The sequence below is a fragment of the Typopeltis vanoorti genome, chromosome 17, assembly GCF_054136105.1.
Source record: "Typopeltis vanoorti isolate ZY-2024b chromosome 17, IOZ_Tvanoo_1.0, whole genome shotgun sequence".
Taxonomy (NCBI): Eukaryota; Metazoa; Arthropoda; class Arachnida; order Uropygi; family Thelyphonidae; genus Typopeltis; species Typopeltis vanoorti.
This window is the reverse complement of record NC_143565.1, coordinates 97,418,940-97,437,606: the sequence shown is the minus strand read 5'-3', so window position 1 is coordinate 97,437,606 and position 18,667 is coordinate 97,418,940. Positions and strand designations below refer to the sequence as shown.

General features: G+C 35.5%; 1 protein-coding gene across 1 annotated transcript in view; it reads left to right on the top strand.

Moving 5' to 3' along the window:
- LOC150097671 (glutaminase liver isoform, mitochondrial-like) overlaps positions 1-18,667 on the top strand; it is a 171,458-nt gene that overhangs the window by 34,558 nt on the left and 118,233 nt on the right. The window contains exons 5-6 of the mRNA XM_090407710.1: positions 4,120-4,199; positions 15,354-15,517. Coding sequence (XP_090263836.1) covers positions 4,120-4,199; positions 15,354-15,517 — 244 coding nt within the window. The remainder of the gene's footprint in view (positions 1-4,119; positions 4,200-15,353; positions 15,518-18,667) is intronic.

The window sequence follows — 18,667 nt, the reverse complement described above, 5'->3', positions numbered from 1 at the left end:
AATCATAATTAAAATTCTGAATATTTTTACGTATTGTTTATGTTAGTATGTTTATTAGTTTTGTTTACATAACACGCATTGTCGACACTTACGATGTGCCCGTTATGGAAATTGTTTTGTTAAAAGTGATATTATTATTATTATTATTAAACAAGACCTCATGGAGTCAAAGACTCATCTGGGAGGTCCTTTTATCACACACACACACTGCTCATCATACCGTGTCTTAAACACACTCAAACTCCTTGCAGACACCACAGTCTCAGGCAAGGAATTCCAATCATTCACAACTCTGCACAAAAAAATCCTCCTGCCTCTCACTCCCCTACTCACGCCCTCTTTATACAGTTTCCTGGGATGACCTCTGGTTCTCCCCTGATCTCCCACTATTCTCTGTAGAACTTCTCCACCATTGATCTTATAACAACCCCTTACCAACTTGTAGGTCTTTATCATATCTCCCCTCTTCCTTCTCTCCACCAGACTCTGCAAATTACATCTTCTCAATCTTTCCTCATACTCAACATTCCAGAGGTCAGAAACAACCTTAGTCAGTCGCCTTTGGACCCTTTCCAACATCTCTTCATCCTTCTGAAAACCCGGTGACCAAATCTGGGCACAATAGTCCATGTGTGGCCTAATCAAAGCCTTATACAATGGAACAAGAATCTCCCTACTTCTACACGTCAGTGTCCTCCGCATTATTCCCAGAAGCCTTTGTGTTGTCTTCACAATTTTGGCGATGTGTCCCCTAAATTTTAGATCCTTATCCACTATCACCCCCAGATCTCTTATTTCCTCTACCTCCAACAATATATTCTCACCAAGCATAAATTCTGCATCCCATCTTTGTTTTCCAAATTTTAAAACCTTACATTTTGCAACATCTCACATCCCCATTTCCGTGCCCAATCACTCAATTTATTCAAGTCTTCTTGCAAGGCCACAACATCTTCACTACTCTTTATGGTTTGTCCCAACTTTGCATCATTTGGAAACAACTGAATATCTCCATCCAAATCTTCACCAATATCATTAATATACAAGTTAAACAGTAATGGCCCTAAAACAGACCTCTGAGGCACTCCACTAGTAACTTTCCTTTTCCTGGATATCGCACCCCCATACACAACTTGTTGATACCTATCACATAGCCAGTCTCCAATCCAATGCACTAATCTAATATCCAACCTCATCTGCTCTAGTTTGACTGTCAACTTATCATGAGGTACTCTATCAAAAGCCTTTGTGAAATCCAAGTATATTGCTGTGTATCCTTTTCCTCTGTCCAAGGAAGCAGTCGCTTTATTGTAATAAGTAAGTAGATTACTAAAACTTGACCTCCCTTTAGCAAATCCATGCTGTCCATCAAAGATTATACCATTGTTGTCAACCCAACTCTGGATCCTAGTTCTCACAAGCTTCTCCAACAACTTAACCACAACACCTGACACACAGATAGGCCTATAGATTGATGCTTGAGTTCGATCACCTGCTTTATGAAGTGGCACAATCTTGCCCTAATATGTAAAGCAGTTAAAATTTAATGTACTTACCGGATTTGAATAGTTGTGTTACTTTAAACAAATTTTATTATGGTTTGAAATATTAAGTTTTGTGTTTTATGAAGACATTCTCTTGTCGCAAACGGAAACAACCGTGTCAGCCATTATACACCTAGTTTCTCGTTTGTCGTTTTCAAGGAGTGTGCATGCTCGCCAAGAAGTTTGATGTGTGATTGACAGCTGACAATGAAAGCGTTGGGTATCTGAGTAACAGCTGTAAACAAGAGAGCGTTTGGAAGGAATTTAGAACACAAGCCGGCAGATATTTAGGTTCGGAGGAACTTAAGTTTTTTTATGTGACAGTCGGAGGAAAATTAAAAATATATTCCGAAAAAGGAATCATGGAACTATTAAGTTTTAATGTGGAATAAGTATGTGGATAAATAAAAGAAAATATTGCTATATGCGTTTTAAATGGAATATTAGAGGAAACACTAATTGAAAGATTTATAGTTGATTCCGAAAAGAGAATCGTAGAACTGTAAGTTTTTTTAATTGGAAGAGTAAGATTGTCAATAAGCATTTAGTGAATAAAAGAAGAATTTGCTGTTTACGTTTTAAAGGAATGTTCGAGAAAACTGATTAGGAAGTTTCATCTGTATTAAGGACGCCGGATCTGACTATTATTTCTACTGAAGAAAAGAGATAGAATTAAGTTCGGAAGAATTAATGTGTGCTACATAATTGATGAGAATGATCCTGTAAAAATGAAGAATAGAGTCATATATCTTCTGAAAAGGCCTTGACAGAGAAAGAAACTGGCTATAAACATTTTGTGATTGTGCAAACAAAGGGTTTAGTCTAGTCTTAAGTGTAAGTTTATTTTAAAAAAGCCTTGGATCCAATTAATTTGTAGTTAGTTATGTAATATTGCTTGAAGTGTATATATATATATATTGTTTTTGTTTTATTAAATGTGTTTATTTTGTATTTTGGTCTTGAGTCAGTGATTATTTGAATTCTGAAAGAAAGAGTTAAGATCATTGCACCAATTGGAGTGAACCCTTGTGCATATAATAATATATAGGTACACTCGGAAATAAAAAAACTAATTGTTAGAAACAGAGATCATCTCTATGGTAGGATAAATATTAAGATATAATATATATGAATATCCTTTCTATATATAAACCACCAATTATTAACAAAGTTATATTTGATAAGAAATTATATTCTTGTTTTAATCCTTATCCAAGTCTAACAAAACAATGTTTGTAAATGAAGTATCTTAGTGTCTACTTGTATATAGAGACTGTGACTTCGCCTCAATTGCCTTATCTCATAATGCAAATCACACTTCCTTTCAGAGTGTATATTATTATGTATTATTAACATGACCTCCATGGAGCCAATGGACTCATTGCAGCAGGTCCTTACTCTGTCATACAGAAAGATCATTGAACCATGCCTCTGTGTTTGATGCATCGTAGATGCTGCATTACAACTATTGATAATATGATCCGATAGCTCAGTGTTTCCATTTTTTTATCTGTTACCTGTATATGTTTTTTTTCTCTTTCCAATACCTCTTCATCCTTCATTCTGGTTTTCAAAAGGATGAAGAGGTATTGGAAAGAGTTCAGAGGCAATTGACCAATGTGGTTTCTGGTCTGCTGAATATTGAGTATGAAGAGAGGTTGAGAAGATACAGTTTACAGAGCCTAATGGATAGGAGGAGGAGATGAGATATGATGGAGACATCTAAGTTAGTAAGGGTTTTTTATCAAATTAATGTTATAGAGATATTTCATAGAATGGTGGGAGATGGGGAAGAAAGAACAAGAAGTCAACACTGGAAACTGTATAAAGAGGGTGTGAGCAAAGGAGTAAGAGGCAGTTTTTTTGCATGGGAAGTGGTGAATGATTTGCAAACTTCGTCCGAGAGTGTGATATTTGCAGAGATTATGAATGTATTTAAGTCATGGTATGATTAACTGTGTATATGTGATAGGAGGATCTCCCATGATGAGTCTTTGACTCCATGGAAATCTGAGAATAATAATAATAATGATAATGATGATAATTATTATTAATACATAAAATAATTATTAATACAAAAAATATACAAATAATTTGTATATTTTTTATGTGTAATATTTGTAGATTTTTGATGTATAAAGTCAACTGAAAACGTTTTTGCCTGCAATCCATTTAACTTACTGTGGATAGATTAAGGGTTAGATAAACCCAGGAAGAACCTTGTTCTGGAAAACAGATATGGCACTCTTTTTTTAAGCCACTTCAGCCCTACAGTAAGCAGGTTAATAGTTTCACACCAGCATTGAAAATCATCCATCTCCTAATGGCATTCACATATATCCACAACATGAGTATTTGTTTGTGTCGTTTCAACTAACAGACATTGTCAAACCCACTGCCCAATAGCTGATAAACAGACACTCAGCTGATGTAGCCAGCCAGCAACTTTCTGTAAGCAGTGGCTAAAACAGTGATTAATATTTTATTTATTTTTTATTTTATATTTGATGCTTATCCCAACTTCAGTTTCATTTTATTTATTTTATTTTATTTTATTTTATGATTTTGTCCTCAGGTTGCATCTTACATTCCACAGTTAGCAAAATATGATCCAAATTACTGGGGTGTCAGCATTTGTAGTGTTGATGGACAGCGGTAAGTGAAAATTCATCCAGTAATAATGCTATAAGGATATTTTACTTCCATGAGGTAACAAATTCAAAATAAAAAATTTTTTTTTTCTTCAAGTAAGGCAAGAATATTTTCTTTATAAAATCAACCTTTCATATATATATACACACACGTACATTGTGATCTATGCTGTTATGTTGGGATATAGATATATGTTGTGATCTGAAGGCTTGATTTTATTATCAGAACCTATATGATCTTTAATAAATTCATTTATTATGGGGTGCTTAAGGGTCAAAGCTGTATAACTGAGAGGAGACCTCCACATAGCCTTTAAAGGAATGCGGAGAACCGACCAGGGCTTCTGACCTAATGTCCAATCCTCACCTTCTCGTGGTGCACCCTGTTGGGTATCTACTTTGATACTCAATGAACGAGGATGGGCTGGCAATTTGGGATTTAGCCGACCAAATTGTATTCTTATTGGTTAAACCAAAATAAAAAATGATGGTACAACATGACAAAATTTCATTTTTATGTTGGAACATGGTGTTAGTAATAACCAGTCCATGTCCTGAGCAGAAATCCAACAGATATTTGCCATTATTATTAGCTTTGCTCTTTTCTCCAAATTTTCCCAAAATATTTTTGTATGTCTCACAATCATTTCCTACTCTACTATTTAGATCCCCAACAAGGACCAACTTTTCCTTTTTCATTGTGTCAGTTGCTTTTTCTAAAGCCTCAAAAAATTCCTCCACTTCTACCTTAGTAGAGCCTTCTGTGGGACCATAGGCACAAATAAGTCTCATTGTCCAGTTCCCCATTCTCATATTTGCCCACATTACTCTACTTGAGACTGACTGCCATTCAAGAAGATTAGCCTCGTATTTTGTGTTGAATACTATGGCTACTCCTTCTTTTCCTTGATTGTTATTGCCTGAATATAACATTTTGTATTTATTGCTCAGAAAGATCTCACCAGTTTTGGTCTTTTTTGTTTCAGTCACCCCTATTATGTCGATCTGGTACTTATCTAATTCCTCAGCTAGCTCCATTTCTTTGCCATTCAGGCTTCTTACGTTGATAGTACCGATCTTTAACTCTGGTGATGTTGAGTTGGGGTTTGTTTTCAGATTTGTTCCAGTAGCTGACTTTTCGCTGTTCGCCCTGGTTCCCTGGCAAAAACAACGGGGGCCTTGTTTAACCGGGCGACGCCCCAGCCGGCATGAAATTTTGTCATGTTGTACCATCATTTTTTATTTTGGTTTAACCAATAAGAATACAATTTGGTCGGCTAAATCCCAAATTGTCAGCCCATCCTCGTTCGTTCAGTATCAAAGTAGATACCCAACAGGGTGCACCACGAGAAGGTGAGGATTGGACATTAGGTCAGAAGCCCTGGTCGGTTCTCCGCATTCCTTTAAAGGCTATGTGGAGGTCTCCTCTCAGTTATACAGCTTTGACCCTTAAGCACCCCTGAAAAGTCTCATTGACTATGTTATTGTTGATAGTGATGTTTTCTCCCTGGTGCAGGATACCAGAGTGTACAGAGGATTTGAAATTGGAAGTGATCACTATTTAGTCTTGAGCAGGATAAAATTGAATTTCATATTGAAAAGAATAACATGTAAGAAAGTTTTAAAGCGAATAAAAGTTTAGCAGCTCTCAGATGTAAACTGTAGACTAAAATACAGAAATATTATTGAAAAGAAAATGAAAGAGTTTGAGAACAGGAATCAAACCTTGGAGATTCAGTGGCAAACTCTGACGGAAACATTGATTGATTCTGCCAGAGAGGCATGTGGTGAGGTTGTGTGCAAAGATAAAAAAATCAGAACTCCCTGGTGGACACAGGAAGTTAAAGAGGCAGTGAAGGAAAAGAAGAAAGCATATCAAAAGTTCCTGGCAAATAAGTCAGCTTTTACTCTTACAGAGTACAGAGACAAATGTAAGAAAGCTAAACAGTGTGTAAAACTAGCTAAACAAAAGTCATGGGAGGACTTTGGCAAGAATATAGAAAATAAATATCAAGAAGGTGGCAAAATATTCTGGAGGTTGTTGAAGAAGCTTAGGAATGGAGGAAAGAGTGCTGTAAAAGGAATTAGAGATGATAAAGGTGAAATGAAAACAGGAGAAAAAGATATCCTTGAAGTATGGAGTAATTACTTTGAAAAACTGCTAAATGAAACAAGCAGTGATCACAGCACACTGATAAAAAACACTGACCAGGCATGCAGTCAGGAATACATATCCATACTTGAAGTAGAAAAAGCCATCAAAGGCTTGAAATGTGGAAAGGCAGCAGGAGTAGATGATATTCGACCAGAAATGCTGAAGTATGGTGGTATAAGAGTCTTACAGTGGCTGCACTGCATAGTTCAGAAAGCCTGGACAGAGGGACGAATTCCCGATGATTGGAGTAGAGCTCTCATAGTACCCATATATAAAAAGGGAAATAAAACTGAATGTGAGAATTACAGAGGTATTTCCCTACTTAGTGTTCCTGGCAAGATCTATGCAAGTATACTTGAGAAACGGTTGAGAGGAATTGTGGAAGAAAAGCTTGGTGAAGAACAAGCTGGATTCAGGCCAAATAGAGGCTGTCAGGATCAGATCTTCACTTCACGACAAATAGTCGAGAAAGCATGGGAATATAACAAAGATCTGTATTTAAGTTTTGTCGATTTGGAAAAGGCATATGACAAGGTGCCAAGGGAGAAGCTATTCAATACGCTGCAGTTATATGGTGTCAATGGGGCATTATATCAAGCAATACTTAGTCTTTATTTGAGTTGTGAGTCAGCAGTTAGAATTGAAGGAAGTACAGGAAGATGGTTTAATGTTAAATCTGGTGTGAGACAAGGATGTACATTATCCCCTCTGTTATTCATTATCTATATGGATCACATTATGAAGGAATGTGGTATTAAACCTGATATCAAAATTGGAGATGTTAATGTCAGCTCTTTGCTTTATGCGGATGATGTTATACTTCTAAATAAATCCGCTACACGTCTGCAAGATTCTCTGACTAAATTGAATAGCTGTTGTAATAGATATGGTATGAAGATCAGCAATAAAAAGACAAAGACAATGAAAATAGGCAGAATCATTGAAAATGTCAACTGTGTTGTGAATGGAGAACCTGTGGAACAAGTAAAACATTTCAGCTACTTAGGCACAATTTTTACTGAAGATGGTAAACTAAATATAGAAATAGACAACAGAATCAGCAAAGCTGGTATCGTGGGAAGTCAATTGAATAAATTCATATGGAATAAGAAAGAAATTAGTCGGAACACTAAATTAGCTGTATACAAGACTGTGTTCAAACCAATTTTAACTTATGGATCTGAGAGCTGGGTCAGAAGTAAAACACTTGACCAAAGACTAGAGACCGCAGATATGAGAGTCCTGAGAAAGATTAGAGGCGTGAACAGATGGCATCAATGGCAATATCATATTAAAAATGAGAATATTAGGAAAGAACTTGACATTGTCAGCATCCAGGAATGCGTTAGCAGAGCTAATCTCAGATGGTATGTCACTTAAATAGAATGGGAGAGGAAAGATTAGCAAAACAAGTGTTCTCTGCCAGGTTGGCAGGAAAACGACCCAGAGGAAGACCAAGATATAGGTGGATTGATACGGTACAAAGTGCCCTAGACGATAGAAATATAGGATCTGATAATGTTGGAGTCTTGACAAGTAACAGACTGATTTGGAGGAAAATTGTAGATAGGAAGTTAGTAATGATGTAATTTTTTCATGTAGTACTGTCATATCCTGTACACCCCTTGAGGGTACATGGCAGGAATTTGATGATGATGATGATGATGATAAATTCATGTATATATGTAACATTTTTACATTTGATTTTTTATATTCTAAACTTGTATTCTAAAAAGCTGCTTGTATTCCAAACAATATTTATTGAAATAAAAAACAAGATATGGCAGTAACAAATATTATAAATGTTAGTTTGGAATGTATAAAGTTATTTTATTTGGGATAACCAAGTTCACTGTGACTCCACAAGGAGGCTTGAATACATCCAACCTCACCAATTTCTCTGTGTGCTTCCATCCCTTCCAGAATACCTACTACTGTTGTGACAAATTCACTTTTAACAGACACTTTATTCTTTCCATAATCCCACAGAAAAAAAAATTGAAGTGTATAAGGTCCTTTTCTTTCTGTTCATCATCTTAGTGTTATTACAAAGGAGGTAACAGTATATATCATATAAAAACTAAAGTAATTTAATTATTACTTCATGTAATTTGCAAAACCCAAATTTGCATCTTCACATGAGCAGGGGATGAATGATACACATGCATCAATATGTGCATTCAGACATAAGTAAGTGAGAATGAAGGGGAAAAAAAAAATCGCTCCTAAAAGGAGCTACCTGTTTTTTTTTGTAAAAGCCAAATTGACATCTTCACAGGAGGAGCAGGGGATGATACACATACATCAATATGTGCATTAAGGCATACATAAGTAAAAGAGATTGAAGCAAGGGAAAAATACAATAAAACAAAAACTCACAATCCTAAAAGAAGCCATCTGGTGGGCATAATTAGTTACATTTGGCCATTGGAATTGAAGGTCTAAGGATGAGCATATTACATGGTGACATAAATGCATAAAGGAGCAGTTATAGCCAGGTTAATGCAGTGAACTACTAGAAATCTGTTGGGATCTCCTACATAGGTTTGAATCCCATTGGTTGTGGCGCATTTTTTTGTAATGTGAATGATATGTTAGTGGAAATATGTGAAGAGAAAGGGTGCAGTTTATGAATGTGTTCGATGAGTTTGAAGGACGAATGGAATTATAAGAGTGATGGACTGCATTTGAATGGTTTTGGTGTGAGTCATTTGGTAAGGCTGCTGGAAGGGAGAGTAATAAGCGCAGATAATGGATCTGAGCAAGTAAGAAGATGTGGAAGAAAGGGTAGACCATCAATGTGGATGGATGGTGTGTGTAGAGTGACTGATCTTCAGAGAGTTGAAGCCTCCAGAAAAGCATACAATAGGACTACACGTTGAGGTCTGGCGTGGCACATCACTGAGCATTGGAGTGATCATATGGCATCTGTGGATGTCCAGTGAATATATGAAATGAATGAATGAATGCAAATCAGAGTTGTCTGATCCTTAATTATCAGAGCACAATAACATTGCTCACCTTCATCCTTACAACAGGAGGCTCTCACAGTCAAAGCAGTAATGGAATCAAATGACTACAACACTCAAACAGATAATAGATGCTTACATTTCCTGTAAGTGATATCCTGCAAATAGAATACAGGGTTCCAATCCCATACATTTCAGACATTTCTGAACCTGTCAGCAGAATCATGAAGTTCACTGGATACCCACGTATTTCTAATCAACAAAATTTTTAATCTCTTATCAACTACAAAGGGCAAACTTTCCCCTCTTTCTCTGGTTGGCATTTACCAGATTTTGTGAATGAGCATACATGTAATGAACATACTTTGGACAGCGTACCTTAAATCTCAAAATTCAGGCCTTGAACACAATGGTATTAAGACCAAACACATTATTATCCTCTGGAATGATATATGCCTTTTCTGTAAAAGCAGTTTTAAATATAAATGCCTTTTCAAAGAATGTTCAGACATCCTAATTTAAATCAGAATGATTGCTCTCTATTCCCAAAGTTTGGGAGACTTTCATGCTTTGCAAATATCAGAAATTATTAATTATCTATTTGATATGATCCTTCTTTGGTGCAGTACTTGCTGCTGTCAACTAAGGCATTGATGGATATATTTATAACAATTGCAAATTGTTGTATTTGCCTTTATTCTGTCTCTTTGAATTGCTTATGTGTGTTCCACACTGACTTGTGTCACTCTTAATTACTATGTTGCAGATTTCATTAAAACTAAGCTGAAATTCAGGAAGTTTAAAACAGAAGATTGGCAAATGAATCCCATACATGTGCGTGTGTGTGTGTGTGTGTGTGTGTTTTAACATTTGTTTTTGTTGTTTGCAAGGAGTGCCCTGGTGTTGTACCACCTTACCCCAGTCCTGAAGATACTTTCAGGCGCAAACTTTGTTTGCTCACACTTGGATAAAGGATTAAATTAAATTTATTATACTCTAACCAAGTGAAAAATAAACTTTCAACATCTTTCTCTAAATCCAGAGTAATTTATTAAAAAAAGGATGGCACACCATTTGGTAACTCCTATAGGTAGAGATGACCTGCTAATGTTTCTGCCTGGTATCTCCACTTGGGCCTGGCTCCCACTGAAGAGACCTCAATAAAGGTCGGAACTAGTCTGGGTTGTGGCCCTTCCCTTAATGCATAACATCAGACATATCCGCAAGGAGATGTGTTTTGCATTATGGGAGATACTGAGATAGGAGTGTTGGTATCTTGCTCCACCTTTGCAAGGAGTTTTTCTGGTGTTGTACCACCTTACCCCAGTCCTGAAGATACTTTCAGGTGCAAACTGTGTTTGCTCACACTTGGATAAAGGATTAAACTAAATTTATTATGTTTTTGTTGATATTATCTTAATCTAAAAATCAGAGGAGAATCTTTGATAATTTGATTTTTTTATAGGCAGGGGCAAAAAGGAGATGGAACAAGAATTGGTAAAATGAAGACTGATAATATTTGAAGGAAAGCAGTCTGATGCAGGTGCAGAATTTCAAATATTTGGGGACAGTGATATTTCAGACTCAGAATGGGAGTCTGAAAGAGAGGTGAAAGAATAGTAGAGGCTGGACAATTGTACCATGTATTAAATTAGAGAATTTATGGGTAAGTTGGAAATAAATGTGAAAACAAAGTTAACTTTCTATCAAAACATAGTATCGGAATATGGGCAATTGGAAATATGGGAAATTCATCAACAGAAATGTATTGCTTAAGAAAGGTTGCTAAAAAAAAGCCAAGAAGGGATAAAATAGGAACTCAAACTATCAGACATAATCTTGATACAAAGTTCCTGCAAGAAAGAATTGAGGTAGCTCAACTCAGGTGGTTTCAGAGCACCTCAGGAAAATGGATATGGACAGAGTAGTGCTTAAAAAAAATAAAAAAGAAATTGGGAACATGAGCAGAAGATAACTAAGTGAAAGGAACATTCCTCCTTCCATGAAATTGGAGCAGAGCAGACAAAAAAAAGTAAATTTTCAGATATTAAAACTTGTTTGTATTTTTTAAAATTATAATAAAGTAAAAACTTTGAAATGTTTTATTTCAGTTATATCATTTTACTTATATTAATATATTAAGGAATGTTAAAAAACTAGTAGGTATTTCAACCATCTTCATAATATTCACGAATTTGCCACTGGAAGATGATGCCATTACTATCACATCCCTCCTTAAAGTAATTCACTGACAAAGCATTCATGGTTTCTTGCAACCTATTCCATTCTTTTACCACTCTCCGAGCAAAAAATCTAGTCCTTACACCTTTAGTTAATGATACTCTTAATAGGTTCCAGATGAATCCCTTGTTCCAGTCATGCATCAAAACATTTCTTTATCAGCTACTCTATAAAATTCTTTTAGTAACTTAAATGTGTCTGTCATATCCTCTCTTTTTCTTCTATTAGCCAAACTTTATAAGTCATAAACGTTCAGTTTATTTTCAGTATATTTATAACACTTATTCAGAGTGTTTTAGAAACATTTTATACTGAATACTATCATAACTGTCTTATTTACTTATTAGCAACAAGTCATATCTGTTTCAGTTTCTTATCACAAACTAAACTGATTTATGATTATGAGCATATGATCAGAACTGATAATATACTCAACTTTGTTTGCAACATACTTTCATTACATCATGTGTGTTAGAGTGAAGGGGAAGATGAACGAAGTTCTCATGATGGTTGTTTCTGAGTTTACAAAGCAAAGCTAACAAATAATACATTATTATTATTATTCCTACTACTACTATTATCATCCCAAGATATCCCCATAGGGTTAAAGACTCATTGCAAGAGGTCCCTTTGTCATACACACAACTCATCATACTGTGCCTTACATACATTCATATTCTCTGCAGACACCACACTCTTAGGCAATGCATTCCAATCATTCACAACTCTCCATGCAAAAAACTTGCTTCCCACTCCCTTGCATACACTCTCCCTATACAACTTTGGGGATGACCTTTTGTTCTCCCATCTCCCTACCATTTTATGAAAAAACCTTTTCATTGTTAATCCTCTAAAAACGCTATAACATGTAAAGATTCTTGGACATAAGTAAGAAAAAGTATGTTGTTGAAGTATAGCCAACACTCTATTTGCATTTAACTAAACATTGCAATAATTTTACTTAGTAGCAACAAAGGAAGTACACCCAATTCTCAATTTACATGGTAGATTGGTTCCAGAAAAAATTGTGTAAATGAAAAAAATGAAATGTAATGAAAAGTGTAAAAAAGAATACAGTACATATGAAAAAATAGAAGAATGGTTCCAGATGTGAAAACCTGATACGAACAGTAAGTTATTTTCAAATTAAACATATGAAAATCAATGAATAAAACTCTATTTAATTTTAATGGAATAGTTTTTATTTTAAATACTTATTTAAAGTATATACATATGTATCTTTCTTAAAGAAAATAGTGTGTCCCTAACAAAACAGAAATTTGAAAAGGCCCAAATACACCTGCACATATGGTTATTAGTTAATTTTATTTGCTGCCGCTTTCTGACAGTAGCCACATTCTTTTGTGTGAGACTGGAATTAAATCTCTTCCATCAATTGAAACACTTTGGCCATCCTATTCATACTGTCATGGGGAAAAGTTTCTTCATTAAAAGGAAATAAATTAGCACTAATTTTCAATAATTCTGGAGGTTGATTTTTTTTTTCCTATTCTGTAATTAATTACAAGCTGTAATTAATTATTGAGATCCTGTTTTGACTAGATCTTTGTATAATTTTTATATCACACCATACAATGACTTCAGTTCACGTTCAGCTCATTCAGTATTTGGATCAATGTGTAAGAAAATGACTGCAATTTCCTAGCCATTTGAAGCCCTTTTTTAATCAATCCTGCAGTGAGTGGAATCTCTTCATCATTATCATCATCATCGCTTTTTTCTTTTTCATCAAAATTCTCAATCTTCTATTATTTCATCATCACTCATCATCATCAGCCTTGTCAACCATCAATGTAGGTCCCTATCACATCCCCCCCCCTTCCTCCTATCCACTAGACTTAAATTGCATCTTCTCAACATTTCCTCATACTGGACATTCCAGAGATCAGAAACTACTTTAATCAGTCGCCTCTGGACCATTTTCAACATCTCTTCTTCCTTTTGAAAACCAGGTGACTAAATCGGATAGTGGAACACTTATTCACGCGAAAGGTGAATTGAATAAGTGTTCCACAAGAAGTTCTCCTGGAATTTTGTCATTTTAGTTTTCTAAGCATTTTTCACGAATATATATTTTATAGTGGAAATATTCTGAGGAGAATAATATTCGTGAATATGTCGAAAAGCTCAGACCCAGAACACCTAAAAACATCTGTGTAGCAAATGTTAGTGACCAAGCTGTGTCTTTTTAAATGTGGAAGTATTCATGAATTATCGTTAATTTTCACACATCGAAACCTTTCAACATTTGGGAAAGGAATACTGATACTGCTGTTTATGACCAGTCATAAAAATTGCCTGCAAGCGGATTATAACAATGGGCAGCATATCCTCTGTTCTCAAAACTGAAGGAAATGACATCTGTGTAGCGAATGTCAGGTTGCTACACAGCATATTTTTAAATGGCATATTTTTAAACATGGAAATATTCATGAATTATCGTTAATTTTCACACATTGAAATCTTTCAACAATTGGGAAAGAGAATACTGCCATTTATGACCGATCATAAAAATTGCCTGCAAGCCGATTACAACAATGGGCAGCGTATCCTCTGTTCTCAAAACTGAAAGAAATAATATCTGTGTTGCAAATGTTAGTGACCAATCAGCAAGGAAGTATAAAGAAAATTTTTCCACTAAAATTGAAGATCAAGGTAGTCTGTATCCGGTTCTCAAATCTAGTAATACTGAATACTTTCTTCGCAAGTTTGTATTGTCGGGTGAAAGTTTCGAAACTGCAGTGCCGTGATTTTTTAAAAGTAATAAGCCTGCAGATTTAAATTTTAATATGAATAAGAGACAAGGGACTTTGTTTAATTTTGGTATTAAGAAATCTCTTACTGAAGGTGTTTGTGACAGATAGTGAGTCATCCACCACCAGCCTACAAAGCTATCTCCAGGATGTGCAAAAGGAGGGGAAAACTACCAGCACACAGGAGAAAAAGTCTGCATTCACTTGTAAGTACTTATAATAATAATATTATAAATTTTTGGTGATCAGAATGGGATATGTCAATGAAAATCAGCACAAATTAATTTAATGATGTTTATGTTTAATTGATGTTTAATTAATTAATAATTTGGAATGTATCAATTAATTATTAATTAATACATTGCAAAATAACCAAGGTGTTCTGTGAAAATTTCAGGAATTGTGAAGTGTTCCGTCATAGGAAAAGTTTGGGAAACGCTACCTTATACATTGGAACAAGAATTTCCTTACTTCTACAAGTCAGTGTCCTCCGCATCATTCCCAGAATTCTTTGTGTTGTCCTCACAATTTTGGCAGTGTGTCCCCTAAATTGCAGATCCTTATCCACCATCACCCCAAGATCTCTTATTTCCTCCACCTCCAACAATATATAGTAAGTGTAAATTTGAATGAAATTGATTAAGCATAAATCATGATATTGATTTGCTTCTTCTGTTACTAAATATTTACTCTATGCAGTTCAGAACACCTATGCTGTCACATATGATATAAGTAATCAACTTTGTTGTTCATCTTCCATGGTATGCTTGGCTCCTTTCACGCACATACATCACCAGTGGTGTAATCATTTTTTCATTTCAATTTGCTTTTATGTCAATTTTGACATTGCTATAAAACTAAGGTAAAGTATATATTTAGTAGTATTTATCCATGTTACTAGTTACTATCCAAATTTGATAATATATACACACAAAACATGCAATTTTTTAATTTATTTATTTAACAAATTGATCTAAACAAAAAATTAAATCATGCTTATTAGATTTTTTTGTTTTAAGGTTTTCAATTGGAAATACAGATTTACATTTTACCATACAGTCTGCTGGGAAGCCAATCAATTATGCTATTGCTCTGAGCTCATTAGGATCAGAAACAGTACACCAGTTTGTAGGACAAGAACCTAGTGGACGCATGTTTAATGAATTAGTTTTGGATGATGATAGTATGTTTCCTGTTCAGTAAATTATCACACAACAATATAGTTTCCATGATTTTGAAAATTTCATTAAAGAAAGTCTTTGTTGTAAGGTTGAATGATTTGAGTGGACAGAAAGAGAATTTGCAGATGAATATCAGATTATTGAGGAGAGAGTGAAGGATAATGCTATGAAAGTAATGGTAGTGGAGTTGGAATTGAGCCCCGGTATGATAGTGTTACGTCTTGGTATCTCCTTTTTGTTATAATTATATTCTGCTTTTTCTGTTATCTATTTCTTTATGACATCAGCTATTCTGTTGCCGACAAATTTATAATTGTTTAAAACGACTGCGCCAGCCAGCAACTGAATTCTGATACACAATTAAACAACGCAAGATAATAAAGGAATCACGTAATTTGCAGTCGTGGTCCCCCCCCCCTTTTTCTTATTGCAGTGGTTTCCCCCCTTTACTCGTGCAGGTCCGGAAGTTTAATAAGTGGTAATTCAAATCTCAGAAAATGAGAGACTCATGAGCTTTAGGTTAAAGAAATACATTTGTTTTAAAACACTAACATATATACACTTTAAATAGTAATTTTAATACTAAAGAGTCTGAACTCCCCTCCCCTTTATGTTAAGAATATCCAAAATATCTACTCCTAAATTTATTCTAACTGTCCCACACTTTCTTTTGTGTTACTATATTCAGACTCGGTTAATTCACACAGAGTTACTCAGTTCCCATATATAAAAACAATACATGCACATAGTTATATGCAATCCTTATGTAGAGCATATCAGACGTATTCTATCTTGTAATTTAACATGGGATAATATTCTTATTTATGCTCAGGCTTTATCCTCCCCCATCTTAATTAATATTCAAACTAATTTCTAACATAATATCATACATGTTTCTTCCAAAATAAACAGTTTGAAGGTTTGGTTCCTTTCTCAGCATAAGCTTAGAGTGGCACTAGCTTGCTAGACATAGACAGATTAGTCCAAAACAGTCCTTTAGGTACTATATGAAAGTTAATTGTGCGGAGCTCCTTAATTCCCTAGTTCCTATTCTTTCTTTGGTTACTATTCAATATGAGTATGAAAACTTGTACATTACGGTTCTTGTCTTTTCATGGAGTTGCTGAGACTTCCTTGATTACACTTCTACGTTTTCTCATCACGTATTCTCATGGCATCTGCGACTTACTTCTATTTTCTTTGAAAGGTTCACCTTTCACTGACTGTACGTTGGCATAACTAACCAACGGCTCTTTGCTAGAATTCCGGCCTCATTCCTTGGCGCACTATACTCGTCACGGCACGTACAGCAACCGGGACACCAACGCTAAGCTTCCACAGCTATCCAGGAGTTGGATCAGGAATGCAGGAACAGAAAACAAGAGAACGATTGAATCTCGTGCCGGACCTTATATTGTAAATGCGAGCGCCCTCTCTCGATGACTACGTCATGCTCATAGCGGCGACCGATTGGTCACTGCAACTCCGAACTGTTTTTGACATGACTCTAATACATATATCATCTTATATACATCTATTAATAACATTTCAGTATTGATACATAATTTTCCCTTGCTAATTTTTTTACACAGACATTATCAACTTTAATTATGAGCTTCTCAAAATCACTTAATATCTACAACTAAAGGTGGTTAGACACTTCTAAGTGAGCATATGTACACTATCTTTTAGCTTTTCTTCTGGAGGCATAAGTATGTCCTTATCTCCTTATCTCTAATCGTTACCATATGTTGGATCGGAAACAGGATGACTCACCAATAGTGAATCAGCACTTTTTCCAACACAACAATAGTGATGGGTAAAGACAGTGAGGATGATGAATGCTGTGTAGCAGATTTGTGTGTGAAGAAGAAAGTGCAGTTTGTGAATCTTTGATAAGAATTTGATGGAATTATTTACATGAGAGATTAAATTTGAATGGATTTAGTGTGGGTCAGCTGGAAAATCAGTTTTTGCTGGAAGGGGAGACTAATGAGAGAGGCAAACAAGAGATCTTAAGGAAATAAATAAGACAGGATGCAAAAGCACATGAGAAGAACAGTGATGAAATGATTGTGAATGGACAGGGAGAGGAGATTATTAATAATAATAATAATAATATGTAAATCTATGAAGAATAACATTGTATGTTATAACTACTCTACTGATAGACTAACAGAAATTAGACTCACAACACTTGAAAGGTCACACAAAAATAATTGAGGGATATGCACCAAAAGAGGGGGAAGAAGACAGAAAACCTTTTACAAAGAACTGCAGAAAGTCACAGATATAAAAATAAAACAGACTATTTACTACTAACAGGGGATTTAATTATTATTATTATTATTCAGGCCTCCAAGGAGTCAAAAGACTCATCGAGGGAGGTCCTTCCTAAGACATAAAGTCTGTCAAGACTCATCGAGGGGAGGTCCCTCCCCCTGAGAAACACAAAGTCTATCATACCACTCTTTAAACTCACTGACCATTCTTGCTCCCACCACTCCATCAGGCAATGCATTCCATGGCTCAACCACCCTCCACACAAAGAAACCACTCCTTACCCTTGCTCACAGTTTCCTTTCGTAACTTCCAGGGATGGCCTCTTGTCATCACTCCTTCCTGCTGTTCAACCAAGCGAAAGAACTCCCCAGTGTCAACCCTGTAACCACCTCTCAACAGTTTAAAAGTCTCAATCATATCACCTCTCCTTCTTCTATCCACCAAACTCTGCAGTCCACATTCTCTCAGCCGATCCTCATAACTATCCTTGTACAGTCCTGAAACCATCTTTGTCATCCGTCTTTGTATCCTTTCCACAGTTAATTTATCCCCTTCAAATCCTAGGGACCAAATCTGAGAACAATAGTCCAAGTGTGGTCTGATCAGAGACTTATACAACAGAATGATAACCCTCTTATCTCTGCAGGTCAGTGTCCTTCTCATAATAGCAGCAATCCTCTGTGTTACCTTCACCACCTTTGCAATATGTCCCCTAAACTTCAGGTTTCTATCAATCATCAACCCCAGATCTCATCTCTCCTACTTCCTCCAGTATAACTCCTCCCATAGAGTATGCAGCATCCCATCGATGTTTCCCAAACCTCAAGACCTTACATTTTGCTGCATTAAACTGACACCCCCATTCATTT